At 41.1% G+C, this 20,304-nt stretch overlaps 1 protein-coding gene and 1 long non-coding RNA gene across 2 annotated transcripts in view; one reads left to right on the plus strand and one right to left on the minus strand.

Annotated features, from left to right (window-relative positions):
• LOC309482153 overlaps positions 1-279 on the plus strand; it is an 11,779-nt gene extending 11,500 nt beyond the window's left edge. The window contains exon 3 of the long non-coding RNA XR_014200237.1: positions 189-279. This is a non-coding gene — a long non-coding RNA (uncharacterized lncRNA). The remainder of the gene's footprint in view (positions 1-188) is intronic.
• The window catches only part of LOC309482020 (macrophage mannose receptor 1-like), a 22,386-nt gene extending 8,579 nt beyond the window's left edge, over positions 1-13,807 (minus strand). The window contains exons 1-6 of the mRNA XM_082147195.1: positions 13,534-13,807; positions 12,736-12,799; positions 11,386-11,639; positions 9,972-10,310; positions 9,378-9,425; positions 9,152-9,232 (exon numbers count right to left, since the gene is read on the minus strand). Coding sequence (XP_082003321.1) covers positions 9,152-9,232; positions 9,378-9,425; positions 9,972-10,310; positions 11,386-11,639; positions 12,736-12,799; positions 13,534-13,594 — 847 coding nt within the window. The 5' untranslated portion in view covers positions 13,595-13,807. The remainder of the gene's footprint in view (positions 1-9,151; positions 9,233-9,377; positions 9,426-9,971; positions 10,311-11,385; positions 11,640-12,735; positions 12,800-13,533) is intronic.
• Between the last annotated feature and the right edge of the window lie 6,497 nt (positions 13,808-20,304).

Genomic DNA, 20,304 nt, shown 5'->3' on the forward strand with positions numbered 1-20,304 from the left:
GGCTTTAATATCACCCTGGAATTTACATTTGTGTAAGAAAAATGTCACTAGAAGAATAAATAAGTTTAACATCAAAAGATTATTGGTCCTTTACATCTTTATCAAAGTTGTGCTGACCAAATAAAAGGGTTAGGTGTTTATAAAATCTCTAAGTAAAAATATGTAATATTTATTAGTGCACTTGACAGGATCTTGGACTGCACCTGACGCGATGATGCCCTGCGCGATCCCGAACGCCATGTTCCCCGCTCCGATGAACCCGATCTTCAGCTGACACACATCCTGAACTCAAACAAACACATTTCTCCACATTCATCAAGGTGTTATGTGATGCTGCTGCTGCATATGTTCACCAAACAACATTCAACCATGAGGTAAACAACAACAACAACTACTCACAGGCTGAGTCGCAGGTGAATCACTGCTTTTGACTGAACTATCTGAAAGATTCATTGTTCATTAAATGCAGCTTTTAACAGCTCCGTGTGAATCAGATCAGTGTTTAAATGTCAACAATTTTTAACTAGTGTGGCTGTGTAAAATCCAGTTCAGTCCAGCAGGTGGCACTACCTCAGTGTCTTTATTGATATATATGTACAATATATGTATGAAGCATTGGTATGAAGTCATGTATATGCCAACCTTACCATGTGCGATTGAATCACTGAGTTTGCCCCAAAATATTATTAATCACTTATTATTTTAATGATTTCCCCCCCCTAAATTTTTTTATAATAGCGAAGTGATCATCAAACTCTACAATGACAGAAATAGAAGATTGGGATTGATGATGTAGGCTGTATTGTTCCTCTATACTCTGTATTCAAGGACACAACTATCAGGATGAAAACAGATAACTTTTTATTCTTCTTCTTACAGACCTTACTTACTCTTAAAACATCTCCAGTGCCCCACTGTGGCCATAACATGCCATTACATCTCCCCTTTTTAGATGAAAGTTTAACTGTTTTAACAGAACCTTTAAATAACGCAATACCTTCAACAGTATGGCTACTTAGTTATTTCACTCACTTAACTTATGATTTTACGAGTTTCTTCAAATCCTTTTTCAAACTTAAAAGCGTTCAAAGAGAAATGAACAGAATATATTTTACTTCACAGTAGCCCTTTTTGTAGACCTTATCCTAACTTAATTGGAAAATTCAATAAATCAGAACATGACTTTTCTAATGAACATTTCACTTTTCAAACAGAAAATTACTTCTTTTTTTTTTTTATCCTCTGTGGTGTGTATGCATGTGTTTCATGTTCAAAGGTCCAGTCTCTCAGGAGCCTTAGACAGTCTCCCTGACCTAGTCACCGTCATATCACCTGATGCTGGAGGCACTGGAACTTCCCTGAGGTGTGAACGGTTGCGTCGCAGCTGTCCTCCCTCCGGGGTCTCCACCTCGTATGAGCGTGGTGTATGTGCCTGACTAACAACAGTCCCTTTTGTGTGTGTGGGTTTGATCCACACATGCTGTCCAGGCTGGAGAGGTGGTAAGGTTTGAGTACGGTGTCTCCGATTGAACGTTTGTTGCTGTTGCAATTTCAACACGGTGTCCTTTTCTCTGAACCTCTCAAGATCGGGCCACTGTGGTTGTAACTGCTCCGATGAAATGGGGACTGGTGTTCTAATTCTCCTCCCCATCAGCAGTTGTGCTGGGGAGCTCCCGTGTGCCAATGGAGTGGCCCTGTAGGCCAGCAGAGCTTTGTGGAAATCTCCCTCTTTCACTAAAAGAGACTTCACTGTTCTAACGGCCCGTTCAGCCTCCCCGTTGCTGCGGGGGTAACGGGGGCTGCTTGTCACATGGGCAAAGTCGTAATCCTGTGCAAACTGGGCGAAATCGTGACAGGAGAATTGCGGACCATTGTCCGTGACAAGCACTTCTGGGCATCCATATCTGGCAAACACAGCTTTAAGTCTGGCAATTGTCTGTTTTGCTGATGTGCTGCCAGGTAGGGAACAAACTTCGATATAGCGAGAGAAATAGTCTATCACAACTAAATAGTTCCCATTCTGCCATTGGAAGAGATCAGCAGCAACCCTCTGCCATGGTCTGTTTGGTAGTTCTGTTGTCAGCAGAGGCTCGACTGGTGTTTGAGCTTCACGTGCGCAAATCTCACATCTCTCGACCATTTGCTTTACAGCGGACGTGATACCTGGCCACCAGACTGATTCTCTGGCCCTGGCTAGGCATTTGTTGATACCTTGATGTCCCTGGTGCAGTCTCTGCAAGATGTCAGGTCTCATGCACTCAGGGATTATAAGTCTCTCTCCTTTCATGAGCAGTCCTCTTCCTTCATGCAAAACTGACCTATTGGGCCAGTAGGACAGCAGCTGCTCATGCACATCTCGTCTGTGTCCCGGCCATCCATTTGCAATGTATCGGCTGAGACGTTTGCAGGTGTTATCTGACGTTTGTGCACTCTTAATCTGTTCCAGCTTTGTTGGTGTGGCTGGCAGGCTTTCAACTACGCTGTCCAGGTAAGCTTTGCATTCTCTTTCCAGGTCTTGCTCCGCCTCTGTGGCTGCGGTTGGAAGAGGTGCTCTGGACAGGGCGTCCGCTGTTATCAGATTTTTACCTGGAACATGGATAATGTTAAAGTTAAATCTGAGCAGCCTGAGTCTGAATCTGATAATCCTCGGCGGGAGGTCATCTAGTGCTCTGGATTTCAGAAGTGTTATGAGTGGCTTGTGATCAGTTCTTATGGTAAAGTCCAGGCCACTCACGTATCCACGCAAGCGCTCGCATGCCCAGGTCACAGCCAAAGCCTCCTTTTCTATCTGGGCATATCTTGATTCGGCTTTGCTCAGACTTCTAGAAATGAAGACGACAGGTTTCCACTCTCCATCTGTCTGTTTTTGTGTCAGGACACCTCCGAGTCCATATGACGAAGCATCCGCCGATACCATGGTTTCGTGATTTGGGCTGTACTGGGCTAACACAGTCTCTGATCCCAATTCCTTTTTTGTCTCCAGGAATGCTTTCTGTTGGGGTGCTCCCCATGTCCAGCTGTTCTCCGTCTTCAAAAGGTCACGAATGGGCTTTGTCAGATCTGGCAGGCGTGACGAAAATTTGCCTACAAAGTTCACCATGCCCATGAAACGGCGAACATCCGCCACATCCTTTGGCTCTGGCATCTCCAGGATTGCCTTTATTTTTCCTGGATCTGCTCTGATGCCCTGAGAATTTATGACATGACCCAGGAAACGGATCTCTGTCAGGGCAAACTGGCATTTCTCATTTAGAGTGAGCCCAGCCTCTCTGAATTTCTGTAGCACCCTGTGCAGTCTGTCGTCGTGCTCTTCTCGGTCTTTTCCTATGACCAGGACATCATCAGCGTGACATAGGACTCCGTCAACACCATCAATCAGTTGAGAAATCCTCTTTTGAAAGTGTTCGGGTGCCGATGATATACCAAAAGGTAATCTTTTGAAGTAATAGCGCCCCTCTGGTGTGATGAACGTAGTCAACAGCATGGAGTCTTTGTGGAGTGGGACCTGCCAGAAGCCTGATGTCGCGTCAAGCTTTGTGAAGACTCTGGCTCCTTCCAGCTTGGCCAGTGTCTCATCCACTGCCGGTAAGATGTGTCTCTCTCTGATGACGCTCTCGTTCAGATGGGTTAAATCCACGCAAATACGAATTTTTCCAGACGTTTTCACTATAGGGACCATGCCCGCACACCATTCAGTCGGTTCTTCTACACGAGCTATGACCCCCATCTTCTCCATACGGTCTAGTTCCTCTTTGACCTTGGCCCGGAGAGGAATGGCCACACGTCGCGGGGCCGAGAGGGCATAGGGTGCCGCGTTGTCTCTCAGCTTAATTTTATACTCCCCTTTTAGGTTACCCAGCCCTTTAAATACCTCGGGGTAAGTGGAGCGAAAGTGTTTTTCTGCATCGTCAATGCTATTGAGCTGAGGGATCATCTGTAGTCTGCGGATAGCTGGGAGGCCCAATAAGGGTATGGTCAGGTCCTTCACGATGAACACCTCCTCCTCAATCTTTCTGTCCCCTCTCTGAATGACTGCATGCACTTGCCCTTTTACTTCCAGAGGTTGGTTGGCGGGGCCCAGCAGGGGTCTGCACGGCGCTGAGTGTCTGCCATATCTATCCTGTTTGAATTCTGTCTCTGGGATAGCAGTCACAGACGCACCTGTGTCTACTTTGAAGCGCAACGGGCCACCATTTATGGTGAGTATTTCAGTCCATGTGGATGACTGTGGATAATCAACCGCACCCAGATAAGCCGCCTCATCCACTTCAATTGAATCCATCTTTTGAGCTGATCTGCACACTGCCGCAAAGTGTCCCCTCTTTTGACATTTTCTACACTCAACGTCTTTTGCTGGGCATTCAGTCCATGAATGTTTTGGGGTTTTACCACACTTCCCACACTGTTTTGTCTTTGATGAGGTAGGCTGAGGCTGAGAATAGCTTCCGCGTTGAAAAGATTTTTTTCTATGAGCCAGTCTTTTACTGTTATGAGACAGTGCATCTATTTGTCCTGGTGAATCAGCTGACCGCAGAACAGCTTGTTGCTTTTTCACTTCCTCGTGCTGCCTCACTTGAACTATAGCTGTAGCTAAATCCAACTTTGGGTTGAGCTGAAGTTTTTCAGACAATTTAGCATCACGTATGCCGACAACAATTCTATCTCGAATCATTTCCTCACGTAAGACGCCATATTTACAATGTTCAGCTAACTTGTGCACTGCGGTGATAAAGTTTTCTGCAGATTCGCCGACGTCTTGACATCGTTTATTGAACTTGGCTCGTTCGTAAATTACATTATGTACTCCTACAAAATGTTCATCAAAGGCTTTTTTTACCTCGTCAAAGTCCTTTTCTTTCTCATCCGTCAACTGCAGCGAGCTCAGAATATCGTCAGCCTTATCCCCCATTGTATAGATGAGAGAATTCACCTGGTATGCGCCGTCTTTTTCTTTCAGTCCAGACGCCATTCTGAAGCGTTCAAACCTTTTGATCCATGCGGGCCACGAGCTTGGCTCAAAGTCGAATGGTCCCGGTGGTGTGATAGTGAATATGTGGTCCATCCTGTGTGCTTTTAGCTTGCCACTAGCTGTTATTGCTCTCGCCGACTCGCTCTTTCTCTTGCTCTACAGGTCCCGCGTTTTCACTCTACACACCATTAAAGCTGCTCCGACTTCTTGTCTGTACCACTAGACTCTGTCTGTCGTGGGTTATTCGTCTCTGACTCTGACACCATGTATTGTTCCTCTATACTCTGTATTCAAGGACACAACTATCAGGATGAAAACAGATAACTTTTTATTCTTCTTCTTACAGACCTTACTTACTCTTAAAACATCTCCAGTGCCCCACTGTGGCCATAACATGCCATTACATAGGCTAGTACTGTAGTGAGTTAAATAAAAAATAATTATTTATTTACACACACACGCACGCACGCACGCACGCACACGCACACGTATATATCTTAATGCTTAGAATTCATCCTGGAGCATCTGGACATGCAAATTAAAGTTAAACTTCTGTCCACAAATTCTAAAACCATCTATAAAAAGTTTACAATAATAAAAAATAAAAAAACATTATAGGCTAGAGCTTAAATATATAATCCAGTGTGGTTCTATATAGAACTCTAGGGTTCTTGACTAAAATTTAAAGAATGCTTTATGCCAAAAAAGGTTCTAAATAAGGAAAATGTTTTAAATGATTGCATAATATTTTCATGTTTATGGGGTGTGTCTCAGTCCTTCCCTGATGCCTGGCATCTTAACAGTATGGGTTCTCTCCATCTTCTACAAAAGATAAGAATGATAAAGACAAAAAGTTTAAGTCACTTCGTGGTGGACTGGCTCCCTGTAAGTACGGTATTCACACTGTAAAACTAATCCTAAATGTCTGCAACTTCAGCACTTTCAAATGTAAAACTTAAAAATCAGGGGCCGTATTCACAGAACATTTGATCTTACCACTAAGAGTTCTCCTAAATAGCTGTAAAAGTATGGCAAGCCGTTTTAACTTTTATTCATTTCCAGGATACTAATTCTTGATATCAACAATTCCATTTTTACTAGTTAAAATGATAGTTATTGATATCAGGAATTAGATTTCTACTATAACAATGGCAATTTTTGATATAAGAAATTACATTTCCACTAGTAACAATGCTAATTCTTGATATCCACAATTAAATTTTCACTAGTTAAAATGCTAATTCTTGATAATTTTCAACAATTCATATCCTGGAAATGAATAAAAGGTAAAACGGCTTGCCATAGTAAAAGTTCTTAGGTAAGAGTTTCCTCTTAAAGGGTCATGAAACCCAAAATCGTTCAAATTTCTGAGATTTTAACAGAGTTATGTGTGTTGAACATCATAGAAGTCAGTGTTACCATCCGTTAGTTTTGATTGTAGGAGAAAACTAGTTAATTTAAAACCTTTTTGAGCTTTCACAGGATGTGGCATTTTCTTGAACTATAGTACATCGATGGCTCATCTGTGTCTCATAATTATTCATTAGACTGCTGACTTTACCCTATGAGAAGACGCCTTGCTTAATTATTCATGACAGCATGCGTTGACTTCCTATGTCAGGCGCTTCAAACAGTGAGATTGCATACAGACACTTGGATTATAATGTGCTGTTTACTCTGAGGAAGAAAGATCAGATCCAGCCTCCGGCAGTCATGGCCTAGTGGTTAGGGAGTTGAACTGGTGACCCAAAGGTTGCTGGTTTGATTCCAGAGCCGGTGGGAAATGACTGAGGTGCCCTTGAGCAAGGCACCTAACCCCTAATCGCTCCCCGGGCGCCACACAAAGGCTACCCGCTGCTCTGGGTGTGTGTATCCACGTTTGCAGTGTGTGTGTGTTAACTACTCACTACTCTGCTCCTAATGTGTGTGCATTAACTTGGATGGGTTAAATGCAGAGGTCAAATTCCAAGTATGGGTTACCATGTCACGTCACGTGTCACTTTCACTTTCACTTTCACTTTATCAGCACTACAGCTGTTCTGGAAGATAGATCTGGGATGTATTTCTCAAGCACCACTGATTTAACTTTCGCCTTCCTGAACTTCTGGACCACTGTCTCAATGGTGTTATTAAAAACACGGAAGACTTTTATTCCTCCTTGACCCCCAAAAGGTTTACCCACAGATGCCACTCAATGGCAACTATTGGAGGAAGAGAGCGGCCGATGGCTCAGGACTTCATGAGGTCTGTGGAGCGCCGGAGCTCCAGGACTGCATCTGGAGACACTCCCTCGCCTTGATAAGGTCCTTCATTTAGTCGGCTTGCAACATCGCCATGGCGTGCAACAGGAATCGCCTCCATCCGGGTCCACTGCCACGCATGCCTGGCAAGGAATCACTCCTCTAATCTATCTAGAGGAGATTCCTCTTTTCCACCGGCCATGGCAAGGGTCATTATGTCCAACTCCTGGAGAGAGGGAGAGGAGACAGGCTTACTTAAAACATCTGTCTCAACTCTCCTCAGAGATAGACCGGGCCAACAACATGCTCTCTGCCGGATCGGACGGGCCTGCCGATACTTCTGGTTTGGGCATGAGGAGCTAGCGGCTGAGTTTTGATAAAGGCAGAGATCCGACTCAAACTCCTCCGCCAGCTCCACCTGTGAGCCTCATAAACAAAGCAGTGGGACTGGACCACTATGTGCAAATGCTTTGCTCCCATCCCTTTTAAAGAGAGCCAGGCGGGAGCGGAGCGTCTTCACTGTGAATCGATCGCATTGAGTACAGCCAGACCCTCGAGAGTTAACCCAGCGTGCTTTGCTCCAAAACAGATCACACATCATCAGGCGCTTAACCTTGCTGAGACAGAACTGCTCCTGGTGTCGGCCAACCCAACACTTCATCACAACTTCTCCACTCAGCTATTGATGACCAGTTGAACTTCACAGACCACATTGCTAGAACTGCAGATTTGCCTTATACAACATTAGGAGTATCAGGCTGTTCCTATCGGAGCTTCACAACTCCTTGTCCAAGCTCTTGTTCTCTCCAGACTGGACTATTGTAATGCTCTCTCCTTCCAGCATCTGTCAAACCTCTGCAACTGATCCAGATGCTACAGCAAGAGTGTCTTTATCGAGCCGAAGAGACGCACGTCACTCCTCTCCTTATAAACCTGCACTGGTTTCCAACAGTCGCTCACATCAGATTCAAGGCCCTGATGTTTTCCTACAGAACAACCACTGGCTCTGCTCCTCTATACCTAAACTCATTACTCCAGACCGATGTGTCTCCAGAAGCTTGTGTTCTGCAAGTGAACAGTGTCTTGTTGTGTATCATCTCAAAGAGACACAGAATCACTTTCCCAGACCTTCACCTGGACTGTTCCCTGCTGGAGGAACGACCTGCCGAACTCAACCTGAGCTGATGAGGCTTTAGCCATCTTCAAGAAACGGCTGAAAACGCATATATTTCATCAACACTCGACCCATTAATACTCACACTTACTATTCTATATTACGATACATTACGAGCTCATGAAAGGGAACAATCATCTCGGGAAAGGAGACTTATTAAACACAACCGCAGAGGTTTTATTAAGAAAATTAGTAGCAATCATTCAAAATGAAAAAAGATGCTAAAAACAGGAATGAACAGACAAGATCCAAGAATCCTCAAATCAGCTCCATCACACAGAACAGAGAGAGATTATACAGTCTGAGTCTGTCCATTACTGTATTAATATTATATTTAAAGCAGTTTACATATGAAGCGCAAGAAAATGACTTTCAACACTGTAGGCAAATATATCCATAAAATCCATATAAATGAAAATAAATCTTGCCTGTTATTTGCACACAAAAAAATGTCTAAACTTGATGGTGTCACTATTTCTTCAGGGTGATCAGAGTTTTTCCTCAGTTTTCTGAGAAGAAGAAAATAAAACAATGAACAATCCTCTGCAAGTTTTTGCTATTGTAAATATTGCTGCAGATTGGCTCTAAACTCATCAGTATTTTATTCTAATATTGTCGGCATCTCTATTTCCTCTGGGTGCTTCGAGTCCTTCCTCCCTGCAAAATAAAAGCATTGACTGACCTCTCGTATGTGTTTTTATCATGATTGCAGATTGTTCCAGATCAGATGAGTGTGAATCATCAGATTGTGTGCGGCTCAAAACTCACCAGCTCTTCTTGCACTGATGATCTGAAGAAGAATCACAGTAGGAGCAGCAAACACTGCCATCTCAACAATAATCACAATCACTGCAGGAAACATGAGAGGAAGAAGAGAAACTGTACATGACTGAAGTCAAGGGCATTCAACTATCAACAGTTATTGATGAAGCATTTACAGACTGACTGATAGTTTAATGTTATAAAGCTGTCAGTATAAATGAACGTGTCGTACCTCTGTATAATGATACAGCAGTCACACTGACTCCAGTTTCTCCTGGATCTGTGGATCACGTCTGTTAGTTCAGTTCAACACATAATGCCACATATACACAACATCAGCATCACATAATACTTGAGCTTCACGTCACAGAAATGATGAATATGTGCACGAGTCTCATCTATTATCTTCTTACTTCACTCTCAAGCTGTCAGGAGGAGAATGGCAGTAGTTGAGATAGAGACTGTATTACTGTATAACTGTATTCCTGTGTTACTGTATAATTTATTCCTGGTTTATATGAGAGTGAAACACAGTTGAGCTTCTGCAAATAAACCTTCAGCTTGAATGAAAGACATAAGCCTTATAATTCCTAAAACCGACCTCCTACATGGGTCATATTAGGCTATAATACACTCGTCTGATTTATGCAATATATCATATATGACCCATGAAGGAGGCCAATATTGGGAATTATAAGGATTGTTATGCAGTTTATAACTTTGACCACTAATATTTTACAATTCCAAAACGTATGAAGCCATCAGAAAGAGTAGAGCCAATCTGTGGAAGTTTTCACAAATCTGTCAGAAAAGAGTGTTTTCTCACCTGAATACTTGACAGTGTGTCTGACTGAGGTCTCGAGTTGATCTCTGCGAGTAAGCTGACATCTCCACTCTCTGTTGTCATCTTCATTCAGGAGTGTTGTAGTCAGAGTGATGACGATACAGCGATATTGATCTGATGATGATAATATCTGATATCTGGAGTCTGTCTTCAAATCAACACCAGTCTGATTCACCCACAACAGCTCAAGTCCCTCAGAACTGACCCAATCATCACAGGAGAATACAGTATATGAATACAACTGACAGGAGAGAGTCACAGAGCGGCCTGGACTGGTCTCAGTCTGTGAGGATGAAGATGATGATGATGGAGACACTGAAACTGAACAGAAGACACAAATCACAGACTCTTCAATCATCATCTTCGATTGTCAGCTGCCTGCCCATTGACCTTCTGCCTAAAACATATAGATTTCTCGATTTTAATCGATTCTCATTTTTTACGAAACGATATCGATTCTTAAATACCAAGAATCGATTAGTCATCCTGTGTTCAGTTGATGAATGAATGGAACATTTTTGCGCGCATCCAATAAATCGCAATAATCTTTGTGCTTTGTTATTATTGATATGAAAAAAAGTCTCAGAGATTTCAAATTACGTCCATTTTCTTACGAAATTCAAAAACATAATAAACAGAGCAATTCCAAGAGGGTCCTCACGCCATCGGTGCTCGGGCCCTAATTACCGTTTTTGGCTTGAGATCGCTCTGGCGCAGCTCGAGAGAAGCACATGATCTTCTCTTCCGTCTTAATAATACCAGTTACAGCGCGAAATAAACATGAATGAGCATCTGAAAGTGTGTTAAAAGGTAGAGTACAACTTATCGAAGTCCGTATCATGTGACATGGAATCGCTCAATCAGTGTTTCAACCGTGGAAACAATGTCATGTAACGTCACATTTACCTCAGAAAAAACATATCCAGTGACCATAAACTCGTTAGTCAGCTAGAAAAATGAACTAGAGAGGAGCATTTTGTTAAATATATGCACCATATTACATATTCATTATAATTTTTAATGTTCTTCAATATTTAATGCATGTTTGAATAAGTCTGGAAAGTTTGACAGCCACCATTTAAAATTTTATAGAATTTCATGTAGCCTAACTTTATTATTATAAAAAATAAATAAAAGTGTATTTTAAGTGTTTGTATACAAATCTGTAAATTTTTACCTTCAATATTATAGTAGGCTAATGAAACCTATAGGCTACCACTGACTCCCATAGTTTACAATAATAGTTAAGAGATTTGTTTTCCTTGAGAAAATTTGCAATGTATTGTACCTGACATCAAAAATAATCAATATTGAATCGAATCGAAAATTGCAAGCCTGTGAATCGAAATTGAATCGAATTGTGAAATTTGTGTCAATACCCAGCCCTAAAACTTACCATGAAGAACATGTAGAGAAACACGTGCATCAGGTCCTTGTTTCGGTCCATTCACATATTGTTCGCAGGTGTATAATCCATAATCTTCTTCTGTGACGTTCTTGATGTTTAGAGAGCAGTCAGACTCCAGACTCAGTCTCTCATGTCTCTCTGTGTCTTCATTCTTTATCCCTCCATCAGTCAGTTCAACTCTCCATGAATGTTTGTTAGAGTAGGTCCATGTAGTTGATTTGCTGCCAGAAAGAGCTTTATTACAGGACAGCAAGGGCGTAGGTTTGGCCTCAGCTTTGGTGGGGACATCCCCCTCCCCCTCCCCCTGGAATGAGTTTTCTATATGTAATTAAATAATGAACAAATGAATAAAATACACACGTATCATAGTATGCATTCAACACAACAAATCCATTATTATTATCTATTATTATTATCCATGATTACAGTATTCCATTAATACTAAAATTGTATCTACTATTCTATATCAAATTCTATTGATATATTCTATTCTTAAATATTAAATTCTTAGGCTACACTCACTCACAAATACATTACATAAATAGAATGTAGAAACGAAAAATGTCTCAGATCCACTGTTTATGTTGACTGCAAGATTCTAAGTTAAGGTCAGCTAATTAACATTCAGTGACTTGCTAACGTAGCATTCTATCATGATAGCGTGACTTCTATGAGTCTATCAGTGCTGAACAGCCTAATCAATACTCTTAACCTTAGTTGAAAGATTGCTGCTGCTAGGTTTAACTGTAACAACATGGTAACACATACTATCACCAATCAATACTATTTTCCACAGTAGAATCTGCATTTGAAAGCCTGGTCAGTCACTACTACTGCTAGTTTATTTGTGTGGCTAGTTATTTTGCCTACTTACACTCTGATTTATGAAAAAGCTTCGTATGTCCCCTTTCTTCTTCTTGGGTGGCATAGCTGATCTATCTACAAAGTACAAAAAGTGGCAAAAAACGGAATATTAAAATGTTTTACTCTGGCCTTTGTATGTGGCAGAGAGACAGCCCTGGTAACTTACCGTCGGCGTCGTCGACGCGCACACACACACACACACACACACACACACACACACCACCCGCTCGCTGCCAGTGCAAGCACAAAAGTAGTCGCGGCCCGCGCGTGTCGCCTGTCAGATACACCGCCGCCAATCAAATTACGCCGTTTCTTGTACTGTCGTTTTGGCCGTTGGAATCGATCCAAATAGCAGCGCAAAGATCCAAATAGCAGTTCAAAGGAGCTTGCTAAATATTGGTGGGGACAAATTTGTCATCTCAAAATATTGATTGGGACTAGTACCTAGCGTCCCCCCCTAAACCTACGCCCATGCAGGACAGAGAGACATTTTCACCAGAACTGATGAACACATGAGTCTCAGTCACTCCACTGGTTCCTGAAACACAGTATATCTCAGTGATCATTATGATATGTAAAGGATAATGTAGAGCGAGGCGGTTGTTATAGCGAATACAACCCAGACAGGCTGATCAGGACCCTGACGCGAAGCGGAGGCTGAAGGGGTTGTATTCGCTATAACAACCGACTCGCCCTACATTATCCCGCTTAGTACATGGCTACCTACCAAATAAATCAATAATTTGACACAAAATATTGATTTAAAAAGGAGTTTATTGATTTAAAAAAAGATTGTATCGCTTCTGCTAAAGAAAATAGTCCATTCCGTCTCTACGGTTAGAATCCTGCGTCCATAGCAACGCTCTGTTTTGCATGGCAACGGTGTGTTAGCAGCGGTTATCAACAAATAACACACCGCATTCTACATTAGAATTCAACCGAGCCATGTAATAAATATATATAAATGAAACATAAAACACACCAGGATAAAAAGCAGAAGTTTTAATCAGTATTTTTCCTGACTTAAAGCAAACAACACACTCTCCAGAATAAACTATTAGTCTTTATCAGAGAGCTGTTCAAATCACTGACACACTCTTAATATGAAGATAATTCTTCATCATCAGATGTTTGAGTGACACTATGTCCAGTCAATACACAACTCTGAGATCACAACGTGAATGTGTGCAAGAATAAACTGAGCATGTTCAAATGAACTCTTTCCAGACTAATTCCACTAAATGTCTTTAGAGCAAATACAGATTTCTTTACCTGTGAGAAGTGAAGAGAGAATGATCAGTCCCAGCAGACACAGATCACACTTATCAGCCATTTTGTGTTTCTGTCAGTCTTCCTCTTCATTATATATAGTTACAGCTCCTCCTTTAAACATCATCAGCTCCTCCTGTGGTTATTATCTTCCTCTCATCTGACCAACCGAGTGTTTAAATCCATTGCTATATAGTGACACTATACCAGTGTAACTTTGTCCTCTCTGTAGATTGGGCTCATATAGACTCTGAACTGTGTACTTTAACACTGAAGATTTTGCTCCGTGGTCTTGAATGGTCTTGACTCTGAGTGACATTCAACTTTCCTCTACAAAACCCCCATGTAATGTGTTGAGTGTTGGATGTAAACCTGGGGTAGGAACTGGTTCATATAATCTGGATTAAATAATCAGATTCCAAATATATAGTACTTGTAATTAGATTACATTACATTTTAATATACTTGTAGTCAGACTACAATTACTTTGTGTCACAGACATCACTGGTGACAATAAACATAAAGCCTAATGTTGCAGTGCAGAGATTTTTCAGTGCAAAGTTGAGATTTTTATGGACGATCTTGTAGTTGAACACCTCCAGAGGAACCACGCAAAGAGAGCTCACAAGATGGAGAAGAAGGAGAGAAAGACGCTGGTGAAGGTCTTCCACCAAGACTCAACCCCCTCGAGATGAACCGATTCATCGTGCACAGCAGTTAATAAGGATTATCAGACAAGTTGAAAGATCAAATAAAAAAAATAATAGACATTGCATACAGTTTTATGGTTGAAAATGAAATAAAATGTTCAAATGAAGATGTGTTGAATTTGCAGGGCGAGCTCAACCTAAAGCCTTGTTTGAGCTTGGCCTGCAAACTTAAGGGTCATCGGAAGGGAGTGTATGTGTGTAGCTATAGGTACATGACATGTTTAAGGGTGTTAAAACCACATGTGTTTTTGAAGAGAACTTGGAGCATCTCTTGCTTCAAAAATAGAAAAGGTGTGAAGCCAAAGAGAGGTCAAAGGGGCTGGAACAGGGGAACTCTCCATATAGAGCTTTTGATGTGTGTGCTGCATAAAACAAGGGTGATACAATCTGTAGATAATCTGAATATGTGCTTTTGCAAGCTTATGTTAATGAAGGGACTAGAATAAGTCACAAGCATTACCTTATAAGGGAATTAACTGTACTAAGGCCTTCTTGCAAGAATAAAGTACTTCAAAGACAAGTGGGTTTGCTTTTCATTGCAGTCTCACCACTAAATAGATCATTTCCGCAACAAGCGTGACAGCACCAACAGGTGTGTTAGATGGTTTTAAAAGGCTTGATACATAAACATGTACAGACACATAAACACATAAATAAATAAATGAGTTCTTGGAAGTTTTGTTGTTTCATAATCTTGTTAGTGGGCAGTGCTTTTGTTGAACAGAGTTCTTTAGACTGGATGAAAGAGGGTGAAAGTGATTAATAGAAAAGGTTGTATGTGCTTATTACAGAAATAACAGCTTATTACCACCTATAGTTACTTTTTAAAGTCAAGCGCCCTCTAGCGCTCCTGTTAATAATGACAGTGTCGTGTGTACTATTGTTGTATTTTGAACAAATACTATTTGTTGTACTATTTGATGTGCTTTTGTCAAAAAATCCATATTGGAAAGTAAAGATCAAAATAATTAAACTCTTATCAAATTAAATTCATTTAAAAAAAATATTTAAAATGTTTAAGGCCACTGCAAAAGCTCGATCACCTCTGCATCGTAAGCGAGACCGAGGGACAGACAGAAGATGTTGATCTCTTGACATAAGTGATCTGGGTGGGTTGTGATTGACAATTAAATCAGAGAGATATTTAGGGGCTTGATTACAACGAGCTTTGTAGGTGAAAGTTAAGATTTTACAATTCGATATCGAACTGGCAGCCAGTGTAGAGAGCGCATAATTGGGAAAAAAATACTGGTCTGTGGTCTGAGAGTGGATGGTCACTGATTTCAATATCAGCCCCCGATAGACCGTATGACAGTATTAGATCTAGTGTATGACCGTGACAGTGTGTGGGTCCATTTACCCATTGAACAACATTTATAGAGGATATTACATTTTAAAAGTCTTTAGCTAAAGCATTAGCAGGGCAGAATGTTAAAATCACCAATAATTAAAATATGGTCATATCTCGTCAAAGCATCCCCCAGGAGATCAGAAAACTCATTGATAAAGTTACTAGATGAAGGTGGATGATAGATTAGCAAGAGTAGAATAGGATAGAGGGAATTTAAATGAATTTCCTAGACTTCAAAGCTCTTAAAAGTGGCCGTTGTCAATAAACAACACTGAACATTGTTTTAAAACCCTTGAAGTCCCCCTCCCCTGCCGGTTAACCGGGGAGTGTTAAAGGGGTCATATAATGCCATTTTTGTACAAGCTTATATGATTCTTTAGGGTCTAAATTAAAAGTTTGTAATATACTTTAATTTAAAATTCTCATTAGTATTGTAAGAAAACACTCATTTAACCTGGTCAAAAACAGCTCTGTTTTCAGCACGCCGTTTCAGTGCATGTGTCTTTAAGTGATAATGAGCTTGTCACATGCCTGTCCTGTCTCGTGTAGCACATGTGGTGTTTGTGTTCCTGTCTCTGTTTTGACCCCACCCTCCTTGTTATCTCATTATTGGTTTCATTTGTCCCACCTGTTGTTCCCTAATTATCTGCCTGATTTGTCCCTTTTATAAGCTCCTTTGTGTTTGCAGTCTTTGTCGGATCGTTGTATTGTCTATGTTTCCCTTGTGTTATGTTCCTGACTTATGCCTGCCTCGTTTTCCCCCCATGGGGAGTTTTTGTTTGTAGTTTTATTTTGTTTATTATTTAATAAATTCCTTACCTGCACTTGGATCCTCGCTTCACTTTTTGACCTATCGTGACAGAGCTTTGCTCACCCCGCCCCGCTGTTCTGTGCGTACACGTTTGTAACACAACAACCATAACGCGTTGTTCATTATAAACGTGGGATTATGAATTATATCGAGAACGTCGTACATAGAAAACATGCCGTAATGTACCCTGAGTGTAAACCTTAGCCGCATTCATCGTGAAGCGTGCAAGCGATTTGCAAAGATTAATATAAATATTAATATAAAGGTTAATAAAACGTTACACTCACTTCAGTTCTTCTGGAGGTGCAGCAGGAACACGAATAGTCTGTACCGATCCTTTTTTCAGGAGCAGCTTCTTAGCAAAACCAGCTTTATACTGACCCTCGAGCAGTCTGGTGTGTGAAATGATTCGCGCAAACATGAAAGCATTGACGTTGATCGTGAGTAATATTCCCTTCGAAAACAAAACTCAGCCACTGCGTCTTCAGCTTACTGAGGAGATTGGAGCTTTAAATTTAATATCTAAATTTCTATAATTAATTATTTCCCACCGAGCAAGAGGGCGGGGCCTTGATTTCGTGGCTTTACTTCCTGCTCACTACTGCGCAGGTCTGGTCCCGAAATCACTACTGCGCAGACTCAAGCCCCAAGATGTCAGCGCCATATCGGGACACTGGCGGCTTCACTTCTCACCAATGGAAGAGAGCGAAGGGGCGTCGTCCATCTTTACCCCCCACCCCTTCGCTTATCTTTATGCCTAGATAAGTGACTTTTGACTTAAGCAACTGAGCTTTTCTTGGATTCAAATTTAGTCCAGCCTCATGCAGCAACTGAAGTAATTCTGCTTGCAAAGTGAGATGTTCTTCCCTGTTAGCTGTCTGCAACAACAAATCATCCACATATTGAATCAGACTTTCAGGCTTAGAAAAGCGTTCCAGTATTTTAGCTAAACACTGGTGGAACAGGGAATGTGTTTCACAACTACTAGTCCCGCAATCTCCCTCAGTAACCACCAACGGGCACCCTCGCCCGAATACTGACTGTCTCCCGAACTCCAAATCCCACAAGGCCTCACTCATGCACTGATCCCATTTCCACCTGTGAGTAATGATCACACACACAGCTGTTACTCATTCCCAGCCCTATATAAATCACACTCACAGCACACTATGTGTGAAGTCTTGTTTCCCTGTTGTGTGCATCTCTGAGTGTTTTCTAGAAAGTTATCCTGCCCGTGTGTGCGACCCTTACTCTAACTCACTCTTCGATTGTCTGCTGCCTGCCCATTGACCTTCTGCCTAAAAAATATAGATTTCTCGATTTTAATCGATTCTCATTTTTACGAAACGATATTGATTCTTAAATACCAAGAATCGATTAGTCATCCTGTGTTCAGTTGATGAATGAATGGAACATTGTTGGGCGCATCCCATCCAATAAATCGCAATAATCTTTGTGCTTTGTTATTATTGATATGAAACAAAGTCTCAGATTTCAAATTACGTCCATTTTCTTACGAAATTCAAAAACATAAATACCGTTTTGTCGCTGTGGCGTGAGATCGCTCTGGCTCAGCTCTAGAGAAGCACATGATCTTCTCTTCCGTCTTAATAATACCAGTTACAGCGCGAAATAAACATGAATGAGCATCTGAAAGTGTGTTAAAAGGTAGAGTACAACTTACCGAAGTCCGTATCATGTGACATCGCTCAATCAGTGTTTCAACCGTGAAAACAATGTCATGTAACATCACATTTACCTCAGAAAAAACATATCCAGTGACCATAAACTCGTTAGTCAGCTAGAAAAATGAACTAGAGAGGAGCATTTTGTTAAATATATGCACCATATTACATATTCATTATAATTTTTAATGGTCTCAATATTTAATGCATGTTTGAATAAGTCTGGAAAGTTTGACAACCACCATTTAAATTTTTATATAATTTCATGTAGCCTAACTTTATTTTGATAATTTTTTTTATAAAAGTGTATTTTAAGTGTTTGTATACAAATCTGTTAATTTTTACCTTCAATATTATAGTAGGCTAATGAAGCCTATAGGCTACAACTGCCTCCCATAGTTTACAATAATAGTTAAGAGATTTGTTTTCCTTGAGAAAATGTGCAATGTATTGTAGCCTACCTGATATCCAAAATAATCAATATTGAATCGAATCGTAATCGAAATCGAATAGAATTGCAAGCCTGTGAATCGAAATTGAATCTGCCTGCCCATTGACCTCCTTCCTGATTCCTGGATCTCGTATCGTCTGCTGCCTGCCCCTGACCTCTTGCCTGGTTCCCTTACGCCTTGCCTGCCCTGCTACACTGTTGTCGCAGGTATTGGACCCTTGCCTGTTGACTTTGAATAATAAACTGTTGCAAATGGACCTGACTAAGTCTGATGATTCACAACAATGTGAGTTCACAAAGCCTTGTGGAAGGACATTCCATTGTGTACTGTGTGTTTCTGAACTTAAAAACAAACTTATATTGACACTCTGGATGTAATGGAATTGACCAGAAACCATTGGACACATCAAGAGCTGAGTAGTAGTTAGCCTCTGGTAAGAGAGATGCTAGCGCATCAGGGGTGGAAGCCACTACAGGTGCACAAGTTTGTGTACATGTGTTAAGCTCCCGGTAATCTATGCATAATCTCCAAGAATTGTCTGGTTTGTGAACGGGCCAAATTGGGGCTAATGATGGAGAAAAAAAAAGTGGCAGAAACAAGCTTCCATAGCTCCCCTTTTGCTTTATCCATCTTTTTCGACGACACTCACTACACTCAACTCACTACTCGTACCTGCTGCTCGCTCAGCGCTCACAGCGCCCGCGCCCGCTCGCCAGCCTGCTCAGACCATTTTCAGGAAAGGGGTGTTTCATTATGACACAGGCTATATTTTACTCGAGCAACATTAAATAAAAATGCTTTTTTTTTCTCACTTTCAACAATTAATGGTGCTATTTTGGTTCAAAATAAAATATGGTAACCTTTGCTTATATTTAGGATGAACATAATTATAGCTGGACTGCATGGGCCCCCCCTAGCGGCTGGGCCCCAGAAAACATTCCCCTTTATCCCCCCTTATGGACGGCCCTGCTGTTTCCTCTCTGACTTATTAGCATTTCTGTTCTTTAATTTCTGAGTTAAGGCTTCAGAAAAAGGGTCAGGCAGGCACATTCTTAACAAAACGCACTCATCACCATCTGTAAAGTTGTAAACTTTAGCTTATTCCTCCAAGTTTTTCAGAAAATCTAATGGGTCTTGTTTGGCAGGATCAAATTTCCCAATATTCTTGATCACAGCTTCTAATTCATTTGGATTAAAGCCTCTGACTATGGTAGAAGTCATTGGTTCTTCCCCTTCTTCACTAGCATGAATAGTCGTAGCATGGACTGGTGCCATGGGAAATCTAACTGTCTTCCTGCAAAACTGGCATTTCTGGAACTGGATTACACAAAGTGACATTGTCTTTTCTGAGTTGTGCCATTCTTTATCATGACTGTCTTTGCTTCCTCCAAATCAGTGAACAATGTTTCCACAGATCAATGCATATTGTTAGTTCTAAGAAGTGCAATCTCATTTTGCATCCTGACCTTTTCTTCTTTCCATATCGTTTCACTAGCCTGGTAATTTTTATTTTAAATTACCCCGACACAGTCGCTCATTTTCAGCCTCTAACTCATCTACTCCTGGTTACTTTGTAGGAAGCAAAAACAGCTTGAAACGCATTTGCAATTTTTCCTTTTTTGTTCCTAAGGCATTTTGGGATCATTTTCAAACTTGGAGACAGCCCACTCATATGGTTTATCAATATTTAATATTCCGTCAAACATTCCCTGAGAACCGTGTTTAGTGATGTAGCCTATTTAACAATCGTTTCTTCCATTTTTTA

Source organism: Leuciscus leuciscus, assembly GCF_965113295.1.
Source record: "Leuciscus leuciscus genome assembly, chromosome: 19".
NCBI classification, from domain to species: Eukaryota; Metazoa; Chordata; class Actinopteri; order Cypriniformes; family Leuciscidae; genus Leuciscus; species Leuciscus leuciscus.